Source organism: Lissotriton vulgaris, chromosome 1_1, assembly GCF_964263255.1.
Source record: "Lissotriton vulgaris chromosome 1_1, aLisVul1.2, whole genome shotgun sequence".
Lineage (NCBI taxonomy): Eukaryota > Metazoa > Chordata > Amphibia > Caudata > Salamandridae > Lissotriton > Lissotriton vulgaris.
Window position 1 is genome coordinate 535,757,867 of NC_141685.1, and position 17,705 is coordinate 535,775,571.

Consider the following 17,705-nt stretch of genomic DNA (forward strand, 5'->3'; position numbering starts at 1 on the left):
GCTGTTTGTAATACATACATATGTTGAGCCTGCATATGAAAAATTAAGTTTATATACTCAAATCAGTTGACACTGCTAAGGACAAAAAACCCTTAAATCCCATTTAAAAGATATTGTGCTGCTATAACAGTCCACCTCTGCTCCCAGAATACAGTGACCTCTCTAGTCTTTTGTCCTCTGTATCTTTGCTCTAATCCTGTGTAGTGCTCCACCGCCATTTGGCTAATTTTGCACTATATAAATACTATGTTTGTGTATGGCTTAAACAAATAGAAGTCGGTTATTTCATTTTGGAAAAAGCATCAGCAACTCTCAACGCCAAGAACAACAGCAACAATAGAAAATGCTTCTTTTTCAGAAGCAAAGAGTTCCCAATAGAGGAGTTCCTGCACATCTTTCACAGCCTCAAAGACTTCTAGTCCGAAGCAATGACTCCTTCGATCCGCACCCTGCTGCAAGCACCCCGTAGGGTGGGGAGAGAGAGTTGCAACTTTTACTCCTCAGGGTAGAACATAACTAAAGATAAAAGTGGACTTGATATTGCAAAGAATAAATAGAGAATCTGAATCTCTTCTTCTCCTCCCAGCATACCACCAATAGCGTTTAGGCCTGCTCTCCATGAACAGTTGGGGCAGTAGTTCCAAACTACCATTCAATAAAAAGCAGTGAAAGTGATTGCAAGGCATTGTGGGCTATATGTACAAAACTGAGTGATAGCGATTTCCTAACATACAAAAAATTACAATCTTTAAATAGCAATTCCTAGGGGGTTGCAAATTGCCTTACCTCATAAATAATACTGAGGTAGGTCGCAGTTTGCGACCCATGAGGAACTTCAGCGATGGTGGCCTGCTGGGATCAGCAGACCACCATGTATGTTATTTTTTTTTTAATAAAGCAATATTTTTGTTTTTATAAATGCAACCCGTTTTCCTTAAAGGATGCAGTTAAAAAAAAAGAAAATGAAACGTTTAAGTTTCATTTTTTATGTGCAGGCAGTGGTCCCTGGGATAGACTGCATGCTCTTAAAAAATATTTGTTTCAACAGTCACAAAGGGGAAGGGGTACCTTGGATACCCCTCCCAGTTAGCGAATGGTTACCACCTCCTGTAAGGTGTCGGTAAAATATGAATGTTTTGCAACCGTAATTTGGCCACAGAACATTCATACATACCACTGTAGGTCTGTAATTGGAAGGGACGCCCTAAACACGTCCCTTCCAAATACTGGTCTGCTAACGTGGCATCTTTGTACATTTAAAAAAAGCATTTTTGCACTCTGAAAAGGCCCGATTATGTGCATCGGGCCATTTGTCACAGCAAAAGTGCTTTGTACATATAGCCCCAAAAAATCAAAGTCCACTTCCTAGGTAAGAAAAAAAAGCACCACACTTGGAATGCCATTGTCTTCTAGATCAGAATCGTGCGAGCAAGTGCCCAAATATAGAATACATTTTACTAATTCTCCACCACGTTCTTCCCATCTTCATCAAGGAGATTAGACATGCTCAATAGACTTTCATGAGTCATATTCTCACATATCTATATGTGAACTGCACAGAGGATTTCTGAATTTAAATGTAAAAGACTGCCATAATTAGGACAAAGTTGCCCGATTCTTCCTGAAGTGTTCCTCGTGCGCAGTCTTTCTAGTGTATGGCAATGGCAACAGCTGCTTTCTGAAGGAAAGGCATCTTGTGTACTTATGATCGTACGATCAACGACTGCTTTCAAACTGGAAGCCAATAGATTCCTTAGAGTCAAATTCTTACCTTAATCTGCGCGAGGTCCTTTGGGTCGAAATCATCGCTCCTACAATCTCTGGTCCATCATGTGACTCTGCTCTTCTTTTCAGCCTTGTGTGCCCCCCTTCGTAGCTCGCTATATACCTGATTTTTGTATTATTCTCCTTTGTGCCATCTGTATGTGAATCATGTGTTTTTTCATGTTTTGTATTATTACTTGATGTTGATATTGGGATTTGACCTTCCTTCCACCCTTTTGTAAAGCGCTTTGATATCCTTCGGGATCTGGTTCAGGCTATATTAAACTTTATAAATAAATCAATAAATGAATAAGGCAAACTTGGTACTTAGGACAGACCAAGACTTTCAGTCCACTATCTGTCCAGTTTAGGATCTGGGGCTTAAAATCAATGCCCACAGTTTGTTTCTTCACCCTGTGCAATTAATATTTTGCTTTGGCTCAAAATAGCAAACGTTTTCTTTGGAGGAGCGATTATCATCCATGGAGAAATTAAATGCCAACTTTTGAAGGAAACTCACTCTCTGGAACATCAATCATCTTAAACATCAGGCGATAGGGAGGAGAAAGGGCAACTAAAGGACAGGGGCATTCATTTCCTCGCATGGTATTGCAAGAAGAACATGCTACATGGAGTTCTTTTCAAAAGCCTCCAGTAAGGCAAAGCATTGTGACCGATGATCTGAAAGTTCAGGGAGATCACACACTGATTTCCTTCAAAAGAAGAATTCTAAAGTAACATGCTGGAATGAAGGACAGTCTTCTTGTCCATGTGTCCTTGGTCTTGTCCTTCCATTCTTTAATAAGTAACCTCCCTTATTTTAGAGACAGACAATACAACTATAATGGATTACATCAACAAGTGATGGGGTGCAAATCGAAGGCTCTAGCGAGAGAAGCTCCGTTCATTGGGTACTGATCTCTGGCTGATAACCAGCACCACAGCTTCTAGGCCTATATCATTTCCTATGGGAAAGCTCTTTTGATATAGTGGTCATTGGTTTTAGTTTAATATTTTTCCCCCCTTAATTTTCAAATGTATTTCAAGGTGAGCCATTCCAAGATGAGTCATTCTGGTTACTTCAGACTGGCCATGGCATAGACCTGCTCCCTCTGTCACTACAAACAGAGCGGAGTCTTCTTTGCAGGCTTGGTTTTCTCTTAAGGAGTACCTGGAATAAATCAGTGTGCACCTGCCTCTTGACTCTGTAAACATTGGAAGAAAGATTCAGAATACCCATGACTGAGGTACAGGATTTCTGATGAGTTAATTTTCCCTTTATCTGTTAACATGATTCATATTTAAAAATTGTTTTGAGATGTCTGCTTGCAACATACTGCTTACAATGCAAGTTCTTATTGTGTTTCCCTTGTAATTTGTGTCTGTTTTAACATTCTTCTTACATTATTTCCTTTTCTGTTAGGTTTCGATACATTATACTGAAACAGAAGTTTTTAGAAGCCTTGTGTGTAAACAATGTAATGTCCTCGGTAGATGAGCCACAACATGTAAGATTATCTTTTTATATATTTTGTGAAGTACTGTTTAGTCTTGTGGTTGTTACATAACAATTTGCGTTCAGCATGATTTAACTGTCAAGAGTGTCCAGGTGGTTTGAAATTTTATAGTTATCAATTCATTTGAAATACCACTTTCGGTACATTTTCTTTTCTTCTCTCCATGTAATTGCCATGAATCGTCGGCAGATTACACATTGCTAATGGAGTATGGCCACTGAGAGTGACAGAAAACTTTAATTTGACAGATTACTAAGATTTTGTGTGAGATGAAACTGGAACGGTTGCAAGGGGTAGTTATATAAATAAATAAAATAAATAAATTGGTGCTGTCAGTCAGAAAAAAGGAGATTTTCGACATTTTCCATGCATCAGTTAGATGAAAATATTTGTAAGATTCTGTATTTTTCTTCACATTCTTTTTCTTCCAGTTCTTCTATCAGAAATTTGAATTGCCCGTAGGGTACTAGGAATTTGCCCAAATTGGGTTACTGGCTGAGGGGGTCAAACCCTTCTGAAGCAGCAACCACAATTCTTCTCAGGGTGAAGTTGACTTGCAAGCAAACCCTAAATTAACCTGTGCTCAGCCCTCCAGTAGCTTAGCATAGAGCAGACAGGGTTAACTCCTAGGAAATGTATAAAGTATTTGGGCACTACTTCAAACAGTAACACAGTCAAAACACACCACAAAAGATTTTGAAATATAGAGTAATTTATAAATAAACTAGACCAAAATGACATAAATCCAACCAGTAGAACGGGAGATATTTGATTTTAAAGTGCGGAGTTGGGAGTGTGTCGTGCACTCTGGGTGATGCATCAGTTGGGAGGAGTTGCAAGGCTGTGATGCACAGTCCGTCGTCGAGGCTTCTGTCAATGAGGGATGCAAGGGCCTACACCGATGATGCGACACACACGGGCGGTTCCCAATGAGATGCAGGTTGCCACGCAATGTGGGTCGGGTCTTTGTAAAGGGTTCAATCCACGCAGCAGCAGAGATGTGCCAGTTAAGCTTGGGGTTGCGCGGCACAACAGATGAGATGTATTGATTCCACTAGAGCCACAAAAGCTGGCAAAATACCTTAAGCGCACTTCCAGGGGTCCAGAACTGGGGGGGGGGGCACCACTTGGCAGGGTAGACTCTTAGATGGAAGAGTCCAGGGGCAGGTGCAAGGTTGTTTAAGACTTCTGTCCCGCAGGCTTAAGTGAGGAGGCTAACCAACTAGCCCTTGGAGTCACTCTGGGTTCTGGGTACAAACTATGTAGGTCCAGTCCTTCTCACCCAGCTTGTAGGGTAGCAGGTCAGCACAGCAGATCACAGCTAGGCAGTAGTCCAGCAGAGTACTACCCAATAGAGTGGCAGTCCTTCATCAGCACTGCAGTCCTTCTTCTTGGCAGAGTATCCACAGGTCCAGAGGTGTACTGAAGTGGTGATGTCTGAAGTCCACTAGTTATACCCATTGTTCATTTGAAGTGGGAGAGAAACTTCTAGAGGTTTCACTTTGAAGTCCCCTTCCTGCCTTACCTGTCCTGGCTCCAGACTAACTGCAGGGTGTATGCATCCTTTTGTGTGAAGACAGGACACATCCTATTCAGGTGAAAATGAGGCTCTGCCCAGCTCTTCCCTCCCATCCTGCCAGTGATAGCCCATCCTGGCACACCTAAGCTCCCTAATTTATGTGGCTGTCTAGGAGGAATACACAATGTCCAGTCAGCTACACCCAGTCATGCGACGAGAGACAGTCTACAGGCACTAAATGTATAAGGCAGGAAAATGCCAACTTTCTAAAAGTGTCTTCCCCATAACTTCTCTAACTACGGGGAGTCAATCGGTCTATTGAAAGTAACAAGTGTACCTCTAGTGCTAGAGAATACCCAATTCACCAGTTTTCCACAACTTGCCCAATACCTGGCTTAAGAAAGTTTTCCATCAGCCCACCCATTTGGCGGAAGTTCTTCATCTGGAAAGATCAAGAGAGATGGGTCACATGTAGCCAAAGTTAGGTCTAAGGCTAACCTACACAAAGGTTAGGCCACATACTCTCAAAGAATCTCAGCCGCTGGGTTTGTTCAAGGTATGTGGAAACTGATGAAGTGCAGGTGATAAAAGTGTGTGAATTAAAAATGACTATGGACAAAAAATATGTTTATTAGGGATTGTCCTAATGCCATCTATTAAAAACCGCCTGATAGTTTGGAGTATTTGAACTATCACTAGGCAACAAGTGAGGTCAATAAATGAGCGAGGTCCCCATAAATTTCCCATAAGTTGGGATTTTAAATTAGAAATCCAAAGACACCGAACATGAACTGGTTGCCTATTCCAATTTGGAATTTACACTTATAAAATGTAATACAGTAACTCCAGTGTTCAATTATGTGAGAGGTAGGCCTTGCAAAAGTGAGAAACTAATGTACGAGTTTTTCACTACTAGGACATGGGAGACCGAAGGCCGGCAAAAGCGAGTTTAACAAATAAAGAAGGGAGGCATAAAGTTGAAGGTAAGACCACCCTTAGGCAGACAAGGTCTAACACCAATACTCGGCATGTTTCCCCTTATTGGTCAGGCTTCTTAATTATTGAATTACCCAGTCCAGTGGTGGTCTCCAATGGGTACTTCTAGTTGGGAACAAGTTTTCATGGGATATTGATTTTTTTTGGTTTGTTAATAACTTTAGGGCTATTTGACGAATCTTCATGATCCTTTCCCCTAAAAATCTCAATCACCTTGGGTCCTTCCTGGAAAGCTGCAGACCAAGAAGAAAGGGAGACGGTAGCGTCCCAAAATGCGTTTTCCTAATGCAGTATTCCAAAGAAAACTGAGCAGCAGTATAGAAAAAAACAGCTGAACAGAATGACACTAAATTTGCCAGAAAGCTAGATCTTTACTCGGAAAACATGCTTTTGTGATTTGATGTAAATCTGTTTGGTAGTTTTTATGATATTAAGGTTAAAAATGTATAGATATTTGGGCATAGCCAAGTGATTTGATTGACAGGTAGTAACATGTTTTGATAATAAGTTTGGCACAGTTTGACAAATTTTGACAAAACTTAAAAAACGAACAAATAAACTGTTCATCCACCTCAGCTATTTCCTGGAAAGTTTGGGGATTATCCATTAGAGTAACCAAGTAAAAGGGGGCTGCAAAACACAATTTCCCCATGCCATTTCCATAGTTAATTTTAGACAGTGCTACAGCCAAAACAGAGGAACAGAATTGGACTAAGTTTGGCAGAAAGCCAGATCTTTACCCAGAAAGTGTTTTTTGTGTGATTTTGGTGTAAAATTTGTTCAGTAGCTTTTGAGAAATTAAGGTTCAAAATGTACAAATATCTGGATGGTTGGGTATTCAAGAATCTCGCGAGATTCCTGCAGGCATTAATCTTCAAATAATGAGGCAATCTGTTTGGTGATAAGGCCCTTTTTTCACGTCGGCCATCTTGCTGTCATGGGAGCGGGAGGCTGCTGCGAGTCCAGCCAAAGTACTTGCTCTGATTGGCAGACCGGAACACAAACAGAAATGTTGGGACCGCCATTATGGAACTCTGATACTTTCCCTGTGTCCTGAAAATTCAAAATAATTAAGGTATAATGGTAGAGGTTAGGGATACCCTGACCCCTTAGTTCTTGTAGAGGAGGTCCACGAGGAAAGAAGGTTAGTTTTGGAACAAATTATTTTTTTAGGGTCCTTTGATCCCTCTGCTCAAGAAAGTGTCTCACAGTATGTGAGATGTGCCGGCTCCCAAAATAAAAAATAAAAAAGACCTTGTGTGGCAGGGGTTTAGCCAGTTTGGGGGGGGGGGGGAGGGGGGGGGGGGTTGGCTGGGTGCAGGATCTGGACGCATGCCAGTCCTTATGGCAAACCCAAAGTCGTGCACGGCCAATGCTTTAAGCGACGGGGTTGACATATATACGTATGGTAATAAAGTCCTTCATTATGTTTTAAAATCATTTTTGAAATTGACTGGAAAAAAACAAAGGTTATTGTGACATTATAGTCCGATATGGTAATAATATCTTACTTTACATTAAAAATAAAATCTTCGAAATTCACAGAAAAAAAGCAAAGGTTAATGTGATAGTTAGGTTACAATGCCAGTTAAAACTTAACATCTGAACTAAAATAAGCACTACTTTCACTTGTTATATTTAACTGAAGGAATTCTAACTTGTACCCTCTCCATGCACTGCTTATGATCGCACATATCAAATCACTCATTAAATCTTCTATGATCTAATCGATAACATCGCAAATAATATCTGAAATGACATAATTAATGACAACACTTTATATGACGGGTTTGCGAGTTATAGTTTCTTCAATTCTCTAGAACTGGTGAATTACCATACCTAACTAAAATGCCACTTAACCCACTTTACATTTTTTCAGTGTGTATGTCTATATGTATAACAGTCTACATAGGAGATTCAAAGAAAGGGGTTACACAGATCAGGTTCCCAGACAAGCACTACAGAAGGTTATTGGTATCAAAAGAGATGTCCTACTAAAACCAAAAGAAAAGAAGGAAGAAATAAAAAGACAGGTCAATAAGGAAATAAGGCTGATCACTGGGTACAGTGCCTACCATACATTGCTCAGTACAGTGGTAAAACTGAGGCTGCAGGTGACTTTAAAAAAAAATCTAAATCCATGAGACAAAAGCTGGTTGACAGTAGTCCAGAAATAATAAAACTGGAGAGTTGGCTGAGGGTGAACCCAGGTTTTTATAAATGTCAAAAGTGTAGAGCCTGCACAATTGCCCAAAATGCCAAATCAGTCATGTCCCCACTAATGGCAAATCCATGGAAAATTAGATGTCTTTTAAACTGCAGAAGTGATCATGTAGTTTACATCTTACAGTGCTTCTGGCCAAAGCTATATGTAGGAAGTACCATTCACATGGTCCATGTTCGCGTTCTCCAACACATGCGGGCAGTCAAAAACAATGATAAAACTTATCTTGTGGCACGCCACATAAAGGAAAATCCACAAGGGCAAATTGGAAGATCTAACCTTTTTTGCAGTTGACCAGGTGGCAAAAATGAGAAGAGGAGGAAATAGAGAGAGAAAATTGCAGCAATTAGAATCAAAATACATAATGCTGTTCAACACCAGAATCCCGTCTTGTTTGAATACAGATAAGGATTTGCATGTGCACCTAGGTCACTAGCAGTATCCAGAGCATATGGCTCATTTTAACAACAAGCTCCTAAATCCATAATGAGATTGACAAATGGGTTATACGTGTTGTAAGGAAGTTGCAAAATAATTGGAAGAAATTGTATGATTTTAGCATTTGGAGTCAGGGTGTCAATAGGGTGTAATATTGATGTAACTAAATTACCAATTTATCTAAAGGTGGGATCATTGGAAACTGTAAGAGAAGGTCATTGTGAAGATATGTTTTAAAATGTGCTTGCATTTGTTCATATGGTCCATGGGTTCAATGCTGCCAAATTGGTGACAAATAATGGATCAATTGCTGATTAAGCACTTGCACTTTATCATCGTATCTACTGTATTGACTATAAGTCTGAATTTGCACTTTAGAGTAGTGACCGTCCTGATCCCTTCAGAAGCGGGCGCTCCTCACGCTGCTCCCTGCTCTGCCTGCCGCCTGGTATCATAGCGCTATACCGCCAGACTGCTATCCGCTACCTCGCCTTGCTCCCACAACTGCTTTTGCCCAATTGATTAATACAATTTATATCGTAGCGCTAGATTGCCTGATTGTTGATAATTGCTTATCTTAAACATATCGAAGCGCTAGATTGCCAAAGTGCGCTTTTACGATATTTCCAATTGTGCTGTGCTGCCTGCTGTTTTCATCTGTGCCTGATTGTGCCGGTGCCACTGCCATTTGCATCGTGTTATTTCTGTTTGTGCCCCAATCCTGTTTCGCTTTTGGCTTGCTGCCATTTTGTTGTTGTTGTGCCTCCCTGCCCGGATCTCCACCCCGCGCCCGCCTCCCAGCTGCTCCTCCCTCGCCCCTCCCCCAGCTGCTCCTCCCTCGCCCCTCCCCCTCCACTATCCGCATATGACAGATGCCTCAGCGCGCAGCGTTCACGCGCAGTGGTCGCGCCCTATGAGCGCCGAAGGTGCGCCACAGGTAAGCCTGTCTACGCCCGTCCGCGCCTGGACCGCGCCCAGCGCCAGACCCCCTGCTCCCCGCAAATCCCATTCCTCCCGCAGAACATACGACGCCGCAACCCTCTCAGCACTTAACCCCAGTCCACTCCCAAACTGCTACCAAGCTTCCCCAGGACACACCCATGGACCCTTCACCTGCCGCTCCTGCAAGTTAGACAGCATCAGGACCCACACCAAATCCACTAACTCCAAACAGAGCTCCAACACTAACCAACTAAAGTGCTTCCTGCTTAACACCCACTCAGCCCACAGACACTCCATCGAACTCTGGAACCTACTCCGCACTACATCGCCGGACGTCGCCTTCCTTACAGAAACATGGATGAATGCCTCATCAGCACCCGACATCGCCATAGCCATCCCGGACACCTACAAGATCATGTGAAAAGATCGCACCAACCAAACAGGAGGAGGCATCGCCATTGTCCATTAGAACACAATCTGCATCACGACCAGTTCAGACGATAACCTCGCTACCGCCGAACATCTTCACTTCCAGATTCACACCGATCCCAAAACCACACTCAGAGGCATCCTCATCTACAGACCCCCAGGACCCCGCACACAATTCAGCGAAGTCATCGCTGACTTCATCAGCCCACATGCCCTCCCATCCGAGAACTACATTCTACTGGGAGACCTCAACTTCCACCTGGAAAAGAAAAACGACAACAACACCACCACCCTTCTGGACAACCTGGCCAATCTCGGACTCAAACAACTCGTTGACACCCCCACCCACTCTGCCGGACACACGCTTGACCCTATCTTCACCTCCAGCAAGCACATCTCCTTCGATCACACCACAGCTCTCCATTGGACGGACCACAGCTGCGTTCACTTCAACTACAAAAAGTCCACGACCCACAACCCCCACAACCTATTCCCCGAAGAAATTGGAACAAAATCACCACCGACCAGCTCTTCACATCGCTTCACCAAAACCCCCCTGCCAATTCATCGGACCCTAACCAAGCAGGCACCAACCTCACACAATGGATCACCCACAGCACCGACTAACTAGCACCCTTGAAAAACCATCTAACCAAGCAAGGCAGCAAAAAAGCCCCCTGGTTCAATGATGACCGTAAGAAATCCAAGAAGTTCTGTCATACTCTCGAGAAAACCTGGAGAAAAAACCCAACCACTGACAACCTAGCCACCTTCAAGAACGCCACCCGCAAACACCACCAACTGATCCGATCCACCAAGAAATCAGCTTTCAAGGATCGACTTGACGACAATGCCCAAAACAGCAAGGAACTATTCAACATCGTCAAAGAATTCACTAACCCCTCCGCCGGCACTAACGACATCACCCCCTCCCAAGTCCTCTGCGACTCTCTATACTCATTCTTCCACAACAAAATCGCCGAAATACATAACGGCTTTGAAAACCAGTCCAAAGACCAGTCCACTCCACCCACCTCCGAACCAAAACCGCACTCTAACAACCTTTGCGCCTGGAACCCAATCACCACTGAAGACACCATCAGCCTGATGAACTCCATCCACTCAGGATCGCCAACCCACCCATGTCCCCACCACATCTTCAACAAAGCAGACTCCATCATCGCACCCCATCTCCGCGATGTCATTAACTGTTCCCTCAACTCCGCTACCTTCCCGGAAAACTGGAAACATGCCGAACTCAGCGCCCTTCTGAAGAAACCCACGGCAGACCCAACTGAACTTAAGAACTATCGCCCCATCTCGCTCCTCCCATTCCCTGCTAAAGTCACAGAGAAAGCCGTCAACAGTCGGCTCACCGCCTTACTCGAATCCAACAAATCCCTCAACCCCTCACAGTCCGGCTTCCGAGCCAAACACAGCACAGAAACCGCCCTCATCGCAGCAACAGACGACATCCGAACACTACTGGACAACGGAGAAACAGTTGCTCTCATCTTACATGACCTCTCCGCAGCCTTCAACACAGTCAGTCATAGCACCCTCATACAACGCCTCAGCAATGTCAGAATACAAGGAAAAGCATTGGACTGGATCATCTCGTTCCTCACCGGAAGAACCCAGAGAGTCCGCCTCCCCCCTTTCAAATCAGAGGCCACCAAAGTCATCTGCGGAGTACCACAAGGATCATCACTCGGTCCTACCCTCTTCAACGTTTACATGAGTCCCCTCGCTTCTATCACACACCAACACAACCTCAACATCATCTCCTACGCAGACGACACCCAGCTGATCCTATCCCTCACCAAAGACCCAAACACCGCCAAAACCAACTTACACGAAGGAATGAAAGAAGTAGCCGAGTGGATGAAGAACAGCCATTTAAAACTAAACTCGGACAAAACAGAAGTCCTCATCTTAGGGCCATCCCCCTCTGCCTGGGACGACTCATGGTGGCCACCGGCCCTCTGAACCGCACCCATACCTACGGGACCACGCACGTAACCTGGGCTTCATCCTAGACTCCTCCCTCTTGATGACCAGACAAGTCAACGCCGTCTCATCATCCTGCTTCAACATCCTACGAATGCTCAAAAAAATCTTCCGTTGGATCCCCACCGAAACAAGAAAGACGGTCACCCACGCACTGGTCACAAGCCGACTGGACTACGGAAACACCCTTTACGCCGGAACCACAGCCAAACTACAGAAAAAACTCCAACGCATCCAAAACGCCTCAGCCAGACTCATATTGGACATCCCTCTGCAAGCTCACATTTCCAGCCACCTGAAAGACCTCCATTGGCTCCCTGTCAACAAGAGAATAACGTTCCGTCTCCTCACCCACGCACACAAAGCACTCTACGACCTAGGACCCGAATGCCTCAACACACGTCTATCCTTCTACACCCCCTCCCGACAACTACGATCATCCAATCAAGCCCTCGCCGCAATTCCGCGCATCCACAGATCCACCATGGGGGGAAGATCCTTCTCCTACTTAGCGGCCAAGACCTGGAACTCTCTCCCCATCCACCTCCGCCTTACACAGAACCACCTCTCCTTCAGAAAGCAACTAAAAACTTGGATATTCGATAAGTAAAACACCTCCCTCCCTCAAGCGCCTTGAGACCCTCTGGGTGAGTAGTGCGCTATACAAATGTTGGAACTTGAACTAGATTGAAAGAGGCACTTGCACTTTAATCTATACCACTTTTGCCTTCATGTCTGTTGAGTCAACATTGTGTATTTATTTATTCAATACCCATATAGACGATATGAAAACGAAGTTATTTGTTTAAGATGCACTTGCACTTTAACCGAGTTGACCCGCCGAAGAATTCTTATTAGAGGTTTTTAGTTTTGGAAACATATGAAATGCATATGATTTAAATATGCACTTTTATGTTTTTAATATTGGAAACTTTTTTTATATAATTTGAATACACATTTTAATTATTTATGATGTGTATGTTTGATTGAAAGCTGTGGGATGAATCATGCACTTGCCTAAATCCCCAGCTTTAATGGAATTTGTGCAAAATGGAAAAGCTTTCTTCATTGACTGTATATTGCATGTACAAGAAATGAAAGACTCCAAAATATCGCTATTTATTGAACAAGTTTTGCAACAAATCAAAAGTGAAAAAAACGAATTTAAAATGATTGAAAAAAGACCAACATGCAAACACTTGTAGGGTTGTTTAAATCACAAATGTGAAAGAGTCTGTCTTCCATTGCCATGGAAGTAGCGGACCACGTGATCGGGAGCTTGTAATTTTAAATGAAGATATGGCAGCGGCCGTTAATTGTGTGAGCAAGCCAGGCTAGTGGGGACAGGCGAAACGCATTACCAGAAGAAAATAAATGAGAGTCCTTTCTAATTGAAACCCGAGTCCTTGTGTTGGTATCCAGGGACTTGAGGGAAACTGGAGTTGGTGTACACACACGTACACACACGTATACACACACGTACACACACGTACACACACACACGTTTATAAATGTATGTATGTGTGTGTGTGTTTGTGTATGTGTGTGTGTTTGTATGTGTATGTGTATATGTATATATATATATGTATATATATATATATATATATATATATATATATATGTGTGTGTGTGTGTTTTCTGCTTCTTTGGTATCTTGTTAGCTTGATACTTGAAATCACTCCACACTCTCCCCATGGTATCATTTTGTTTATAGATTGAGGTCTATCCATGTTTGGTCACCTTTTAATGAAATTGTTTCTGTAAGGGTTACTTCTTTTTACTATTTTATCGCTTTCCTACAGCACATGGCCAACAGGGCTCTAACATCTACTACAGTCTTTTTACTTTCTTACGTATGAATGTATTTGTCAGTCTATCAGAGGGAATGGCAAGGATGACCAGCATATTCTGCTCTTGATCTAGCACATTATTTTTTTGCTGACATTTTATAGCCTACTAACAGTTAATTATCCATGTCATGTATTTATTTTTTTGTTTATTCAATTGCAGCTAGAAGTTACAATGCAAGAAACTGTGAAGTGCCTGCATGCTTTAGAAGAATATTGTCCCTCAAAAGAAGATTACAGCAAGCTGTGCTTACTCCTCACATTGCCTCGTCTAACCAGCCATGCAGAGTTCAAGGACTGGAACCCGAGTACTGCACGAGTAACTTGCTTTGAAGAATCATGTGTCATGGTTGCAGAGTTTATCCCTGCTGACAGGAAACTGAGCGAAGCTGGGTTTAAAGCAAGTAACAACCGTTTGTTCCAACTTGTCATGAAAGGGCTTCTCTATGAGTGTTGTGTGGAGTTCTGTCAGAGCAAGGCAACTGGAGAGGAAATCACCGAAAGTGAAGTCCTTCTTGGCATAGATTTGCTGTGTGGTAATGGTTGTGATGATTTGGACCTCAGTTTATTATCGTGGCTTCAGAATCTACCATCCAATGTTTTTGCTTGTGCTTTTGAGCAAAAGGTACTTAACATTCACGTTGATAAGCTAATGAAACCCACAAAACCAGCTTATGCAGATCTTTTGACACCACTCATCAACAAACTTTCTCCTTACCCGTCGTCCCCCATGAGACGGCCTCAGTCCGCTGATGCATACATGTCCCGTTCGTTAAACCCAGCTCTAGATGGACTCTCATGTGGATTAAGTAGCCACGATAAAAGAAGCTCCGATATTGGAAGCAAGACCTCACCAATGTCACACTCATTTGCTAACTTTCATTACCCTGGAGTACAAAGCCTTAGTCGGAGCTTCATGCTTGAAGCTTCGGACTGCCACAGTATTTATGAAGAGAGCTCAGAACGGTAAGTTATCTTTTTCTAATGTCAGAAACATAAATTCTCAACAAAGTACTTAAGGTATCTTAATTACCTGCACCCAAGTTCAAATAATGTACTACTCATCAAATTCACTTCACATTAATCTTGGTTTGTTCTGACATCCTGGGTAAGGGCGAATCATTATATTGATTTTAAAGGTCTCCACCAATTAAATCATTCCCTAGTGGTAGAAGTGACCCCCCAAGGAAGGATGATGTATGTTGTTGCTCTGTATTTCTTACATACTTAATTCTTAATCCATCCCCTACATTCAAGATTATTTCAACTAGGCTTTTTTATCTCTCAGTCAGTCTCTCATATGCTCTCTCTATCTCTGCATTTACCTTTCAGTTATGTGCACTTTTAATGGCTTATTCAGAGCAACCTTTCTCTGGGCTCGAGAGAGTAAGATTTCAAATTTTCCCACAAGCACTCTGGATGTACACCTTTAGCTGCTGAGGACCTAATGTTGTGAGTTGAGATTTGGAAAGCCCTTTGTGGGATGCTATGTTGATGTTAAGTATGGTTATTAAGGAGTTGTCTGGCAATTGTTTGCAATGAGTAGTCTGACCGGTTGACTCTGTTCTGAAGGTAAAGATTAAGATCTAGTGTTAAATATGAGCTTGCTTGTTGGGAATTACAAACGCTGATTGATCCATAGGCTTCCATGGTTATCGTTTATCTCCATGAATTGTTTCTATTATAACTTGATTCCGAGCAGAGAATCACTGATTGTGATATTACAAACTATGGACTGGAAGAACTTTGGCCAGACTGATGATTTCCTCCTGGAAAGACTTGTTGTCTGTGTGCAATAGTTCGCAGTTGATAATCATGGGGATGAACGAAGAGTTTTGTCTGGCTGCGAGCCCACTGTGTTTAAGTGTATTTGTGTGTAGTGTTTGAAGGAAGAATCTACAAGGTCAGTGATTTCATCCACTCTGTACAGGTGTAAGTTCTCTCTCTTGGGAAAAATATAATTTTGTCAGCTGCCGCAGTGGAAAAATTAAAAGTTCCAGGCATGTAAGCTGTAGACCACATGCTTTGCATAAGCCTGCCATTTAGTGTTGGGTCTGAATGTTTGCACTTTGTTTTTCTTTGAAAAGGTATTTTCCAGGCATAAGGTAGGTGCCTCCTCCATTTAGTGATAGTGCACATGGGCATGGACTCCATTGTTGGATTGTTTATTCCCGCTTTCGGGTTCGGACATGAATTGCGGCCCTTCGGTTCAATACTGTTTCTCTGGTTCCCCTCTGTGCGCAGTCCACTACCCTCAACGGTATTGTTTCTCGTTCATGTTTCCCATTCACAGCGTATCGTTTCTTCTCAAGGTCTTCGATCGGAAGATTCGTGCAGAGACATTGGAACTACCTACCCATGTCGGGCCCGCTAGCAATAGATGGAACTGACTCCATTTAAATTCTGTCCCGGGTGTTGTGCTAAGTTTCCGCCACGAAGTTTGCAACCTGTGTCTATCCCTTGAACAGGACTTCAGCCCATGTCGTTCTTTTTCGATCTAGGAAGATGCTCCGTGACCGTCTGGCTCGACGTCACAAAATGCTTTGGCAAAGCAGCTACACACTGGATTTTTTGGGAGAAGACTCCCACCTTAAAGAATCCCACGCGCAAGAAGACGATACGGAGGAGGACGACTTTTCCGTTTCCAAAGCCTACACCGACACCGAAGACCACGTAACATTGGGTCAACGTACAATGAGTACTGATACTCCCTTCTATACATTACTGAAGAAAAAGTCTCCGGTCCTTCTTCTGCCTTCGGGCCAAGGTTGGCACTGAGAAAACGTTTTGAAAGCCCCACCCGCCGGCCCGGCACCGAAACATAAACCAAAGCGTTCCGGCTCTGGATTGAATCGGCCTCATTCGAGCACCGAACCGAAATTTCGGCATCGAAATCCAAACATGTTGTATTGACCAACCCTTCGTTACAGAAAAATAAACCTTCGAAGCCGAAACCTTCAGCGCCGAAAAATCTAGCGCCCTAAGAAAAACACCTCCTCTTCCATCTAAAAAGCCTCTTTTCGACATTCTGCCTGCTAACACGAATCACAAGCAAAAGGAACTGTTATTAATCCAGATACTGGGCATATTCATACACAATTACCAGACAAAAGGAAACCAGATTTACAAGAGGACTACCCCATTCCTCTAAAACGCAAAAATGTCGGTATTAACCCTTCTCCTCCTCCTAGTACACCTCCTTCACCCATTGACCCAAATGTAATCATTACACTCACAAATTCCCCATAATCACCTGATCCACAAGATGAATGGAATGGGGATGAAGATAGACCACAGGACATTCTTTGTGATCCCTGGGAAGTTTATAATACAGATCCCAACACGGATACTCATCGGGATCTATACCCCTCCAGACCCTTACCACCTGATAACGTAGGGTATGTGGAGGTACTCAATAGGGCTGCTCAGTACTATGTGGTTGAACTACATAGGAGGCCCTTGAAGAGGATTTTCACTTTGAGACTTTGAGTTCCTCTCAAAGAGCAACACAAACACTGCCGATGCTCAAGGGAATGATTAAGCACGCAGATGATATTTTTAAAGCCCTTTTGCGTGCAAGGATTGTCACACCCAGAATGGACAAGAAATAAAAGCCAGAGCCTACTGACCCCACCTACATCAAGGGTCAAGTCCCATTAGACTTCCTGGTAGTCTCTAACGTTTGCAAAAGAGCAAACTTGCAAACCACAGGAGATGCCCCTCCCCCTGATAAGGAGTCTAAACTGATCGATGCCTCTGGCAAGAGAGTAGCGGCGCAAGCAGCCAATCACTGGCAAATTGCGAAAACACAAGCTCTTCTAGCTTGCTATGACAGAGCTCATAATGATGAGCTAGAAAAATTAATTCAGTTTATCCTTGATGAACATAAAATTAAAGCTACTGATCAAATTCAAGAGGGGAAATTAATTTCCAATACATTTACTAGGTGCACTTTACACGCAGCTGACACCGCAGCTTCCGCAGTCAACACTAGCGTTTTGCTATGCAGACGTGCTTGG

At 43.1% G+C, this 17,705-nt stretch overlaps 1 protein-coding gene across 1 annotated transcript in view; it reads left to right on the forward strand.

Annotated features, from left to right (window-relative positions):
- Nucleotides 1-17,705, forward strand: part of WDR47 (WD repeat domain 47) — a 373,430-nt gene that overhangs the window by 136,971 nt on the left and 218,754 nt on the right. The window contains exons 4-5 of the mRNA XM_086953906.1: nucleotides 3,188-3,272; nucleotides 13,850-14,652. Coding sequence (XP_086810032.1) covers nucleotides 3,188-3,272; nucleotides 13,850-14,652 — 888 coding nt within the window. The remainder of the gene's footprint in view (nucleotides 1-3,187; nucleotides 3,273-13,849; nucleotides 14,653-17,705) is intronic.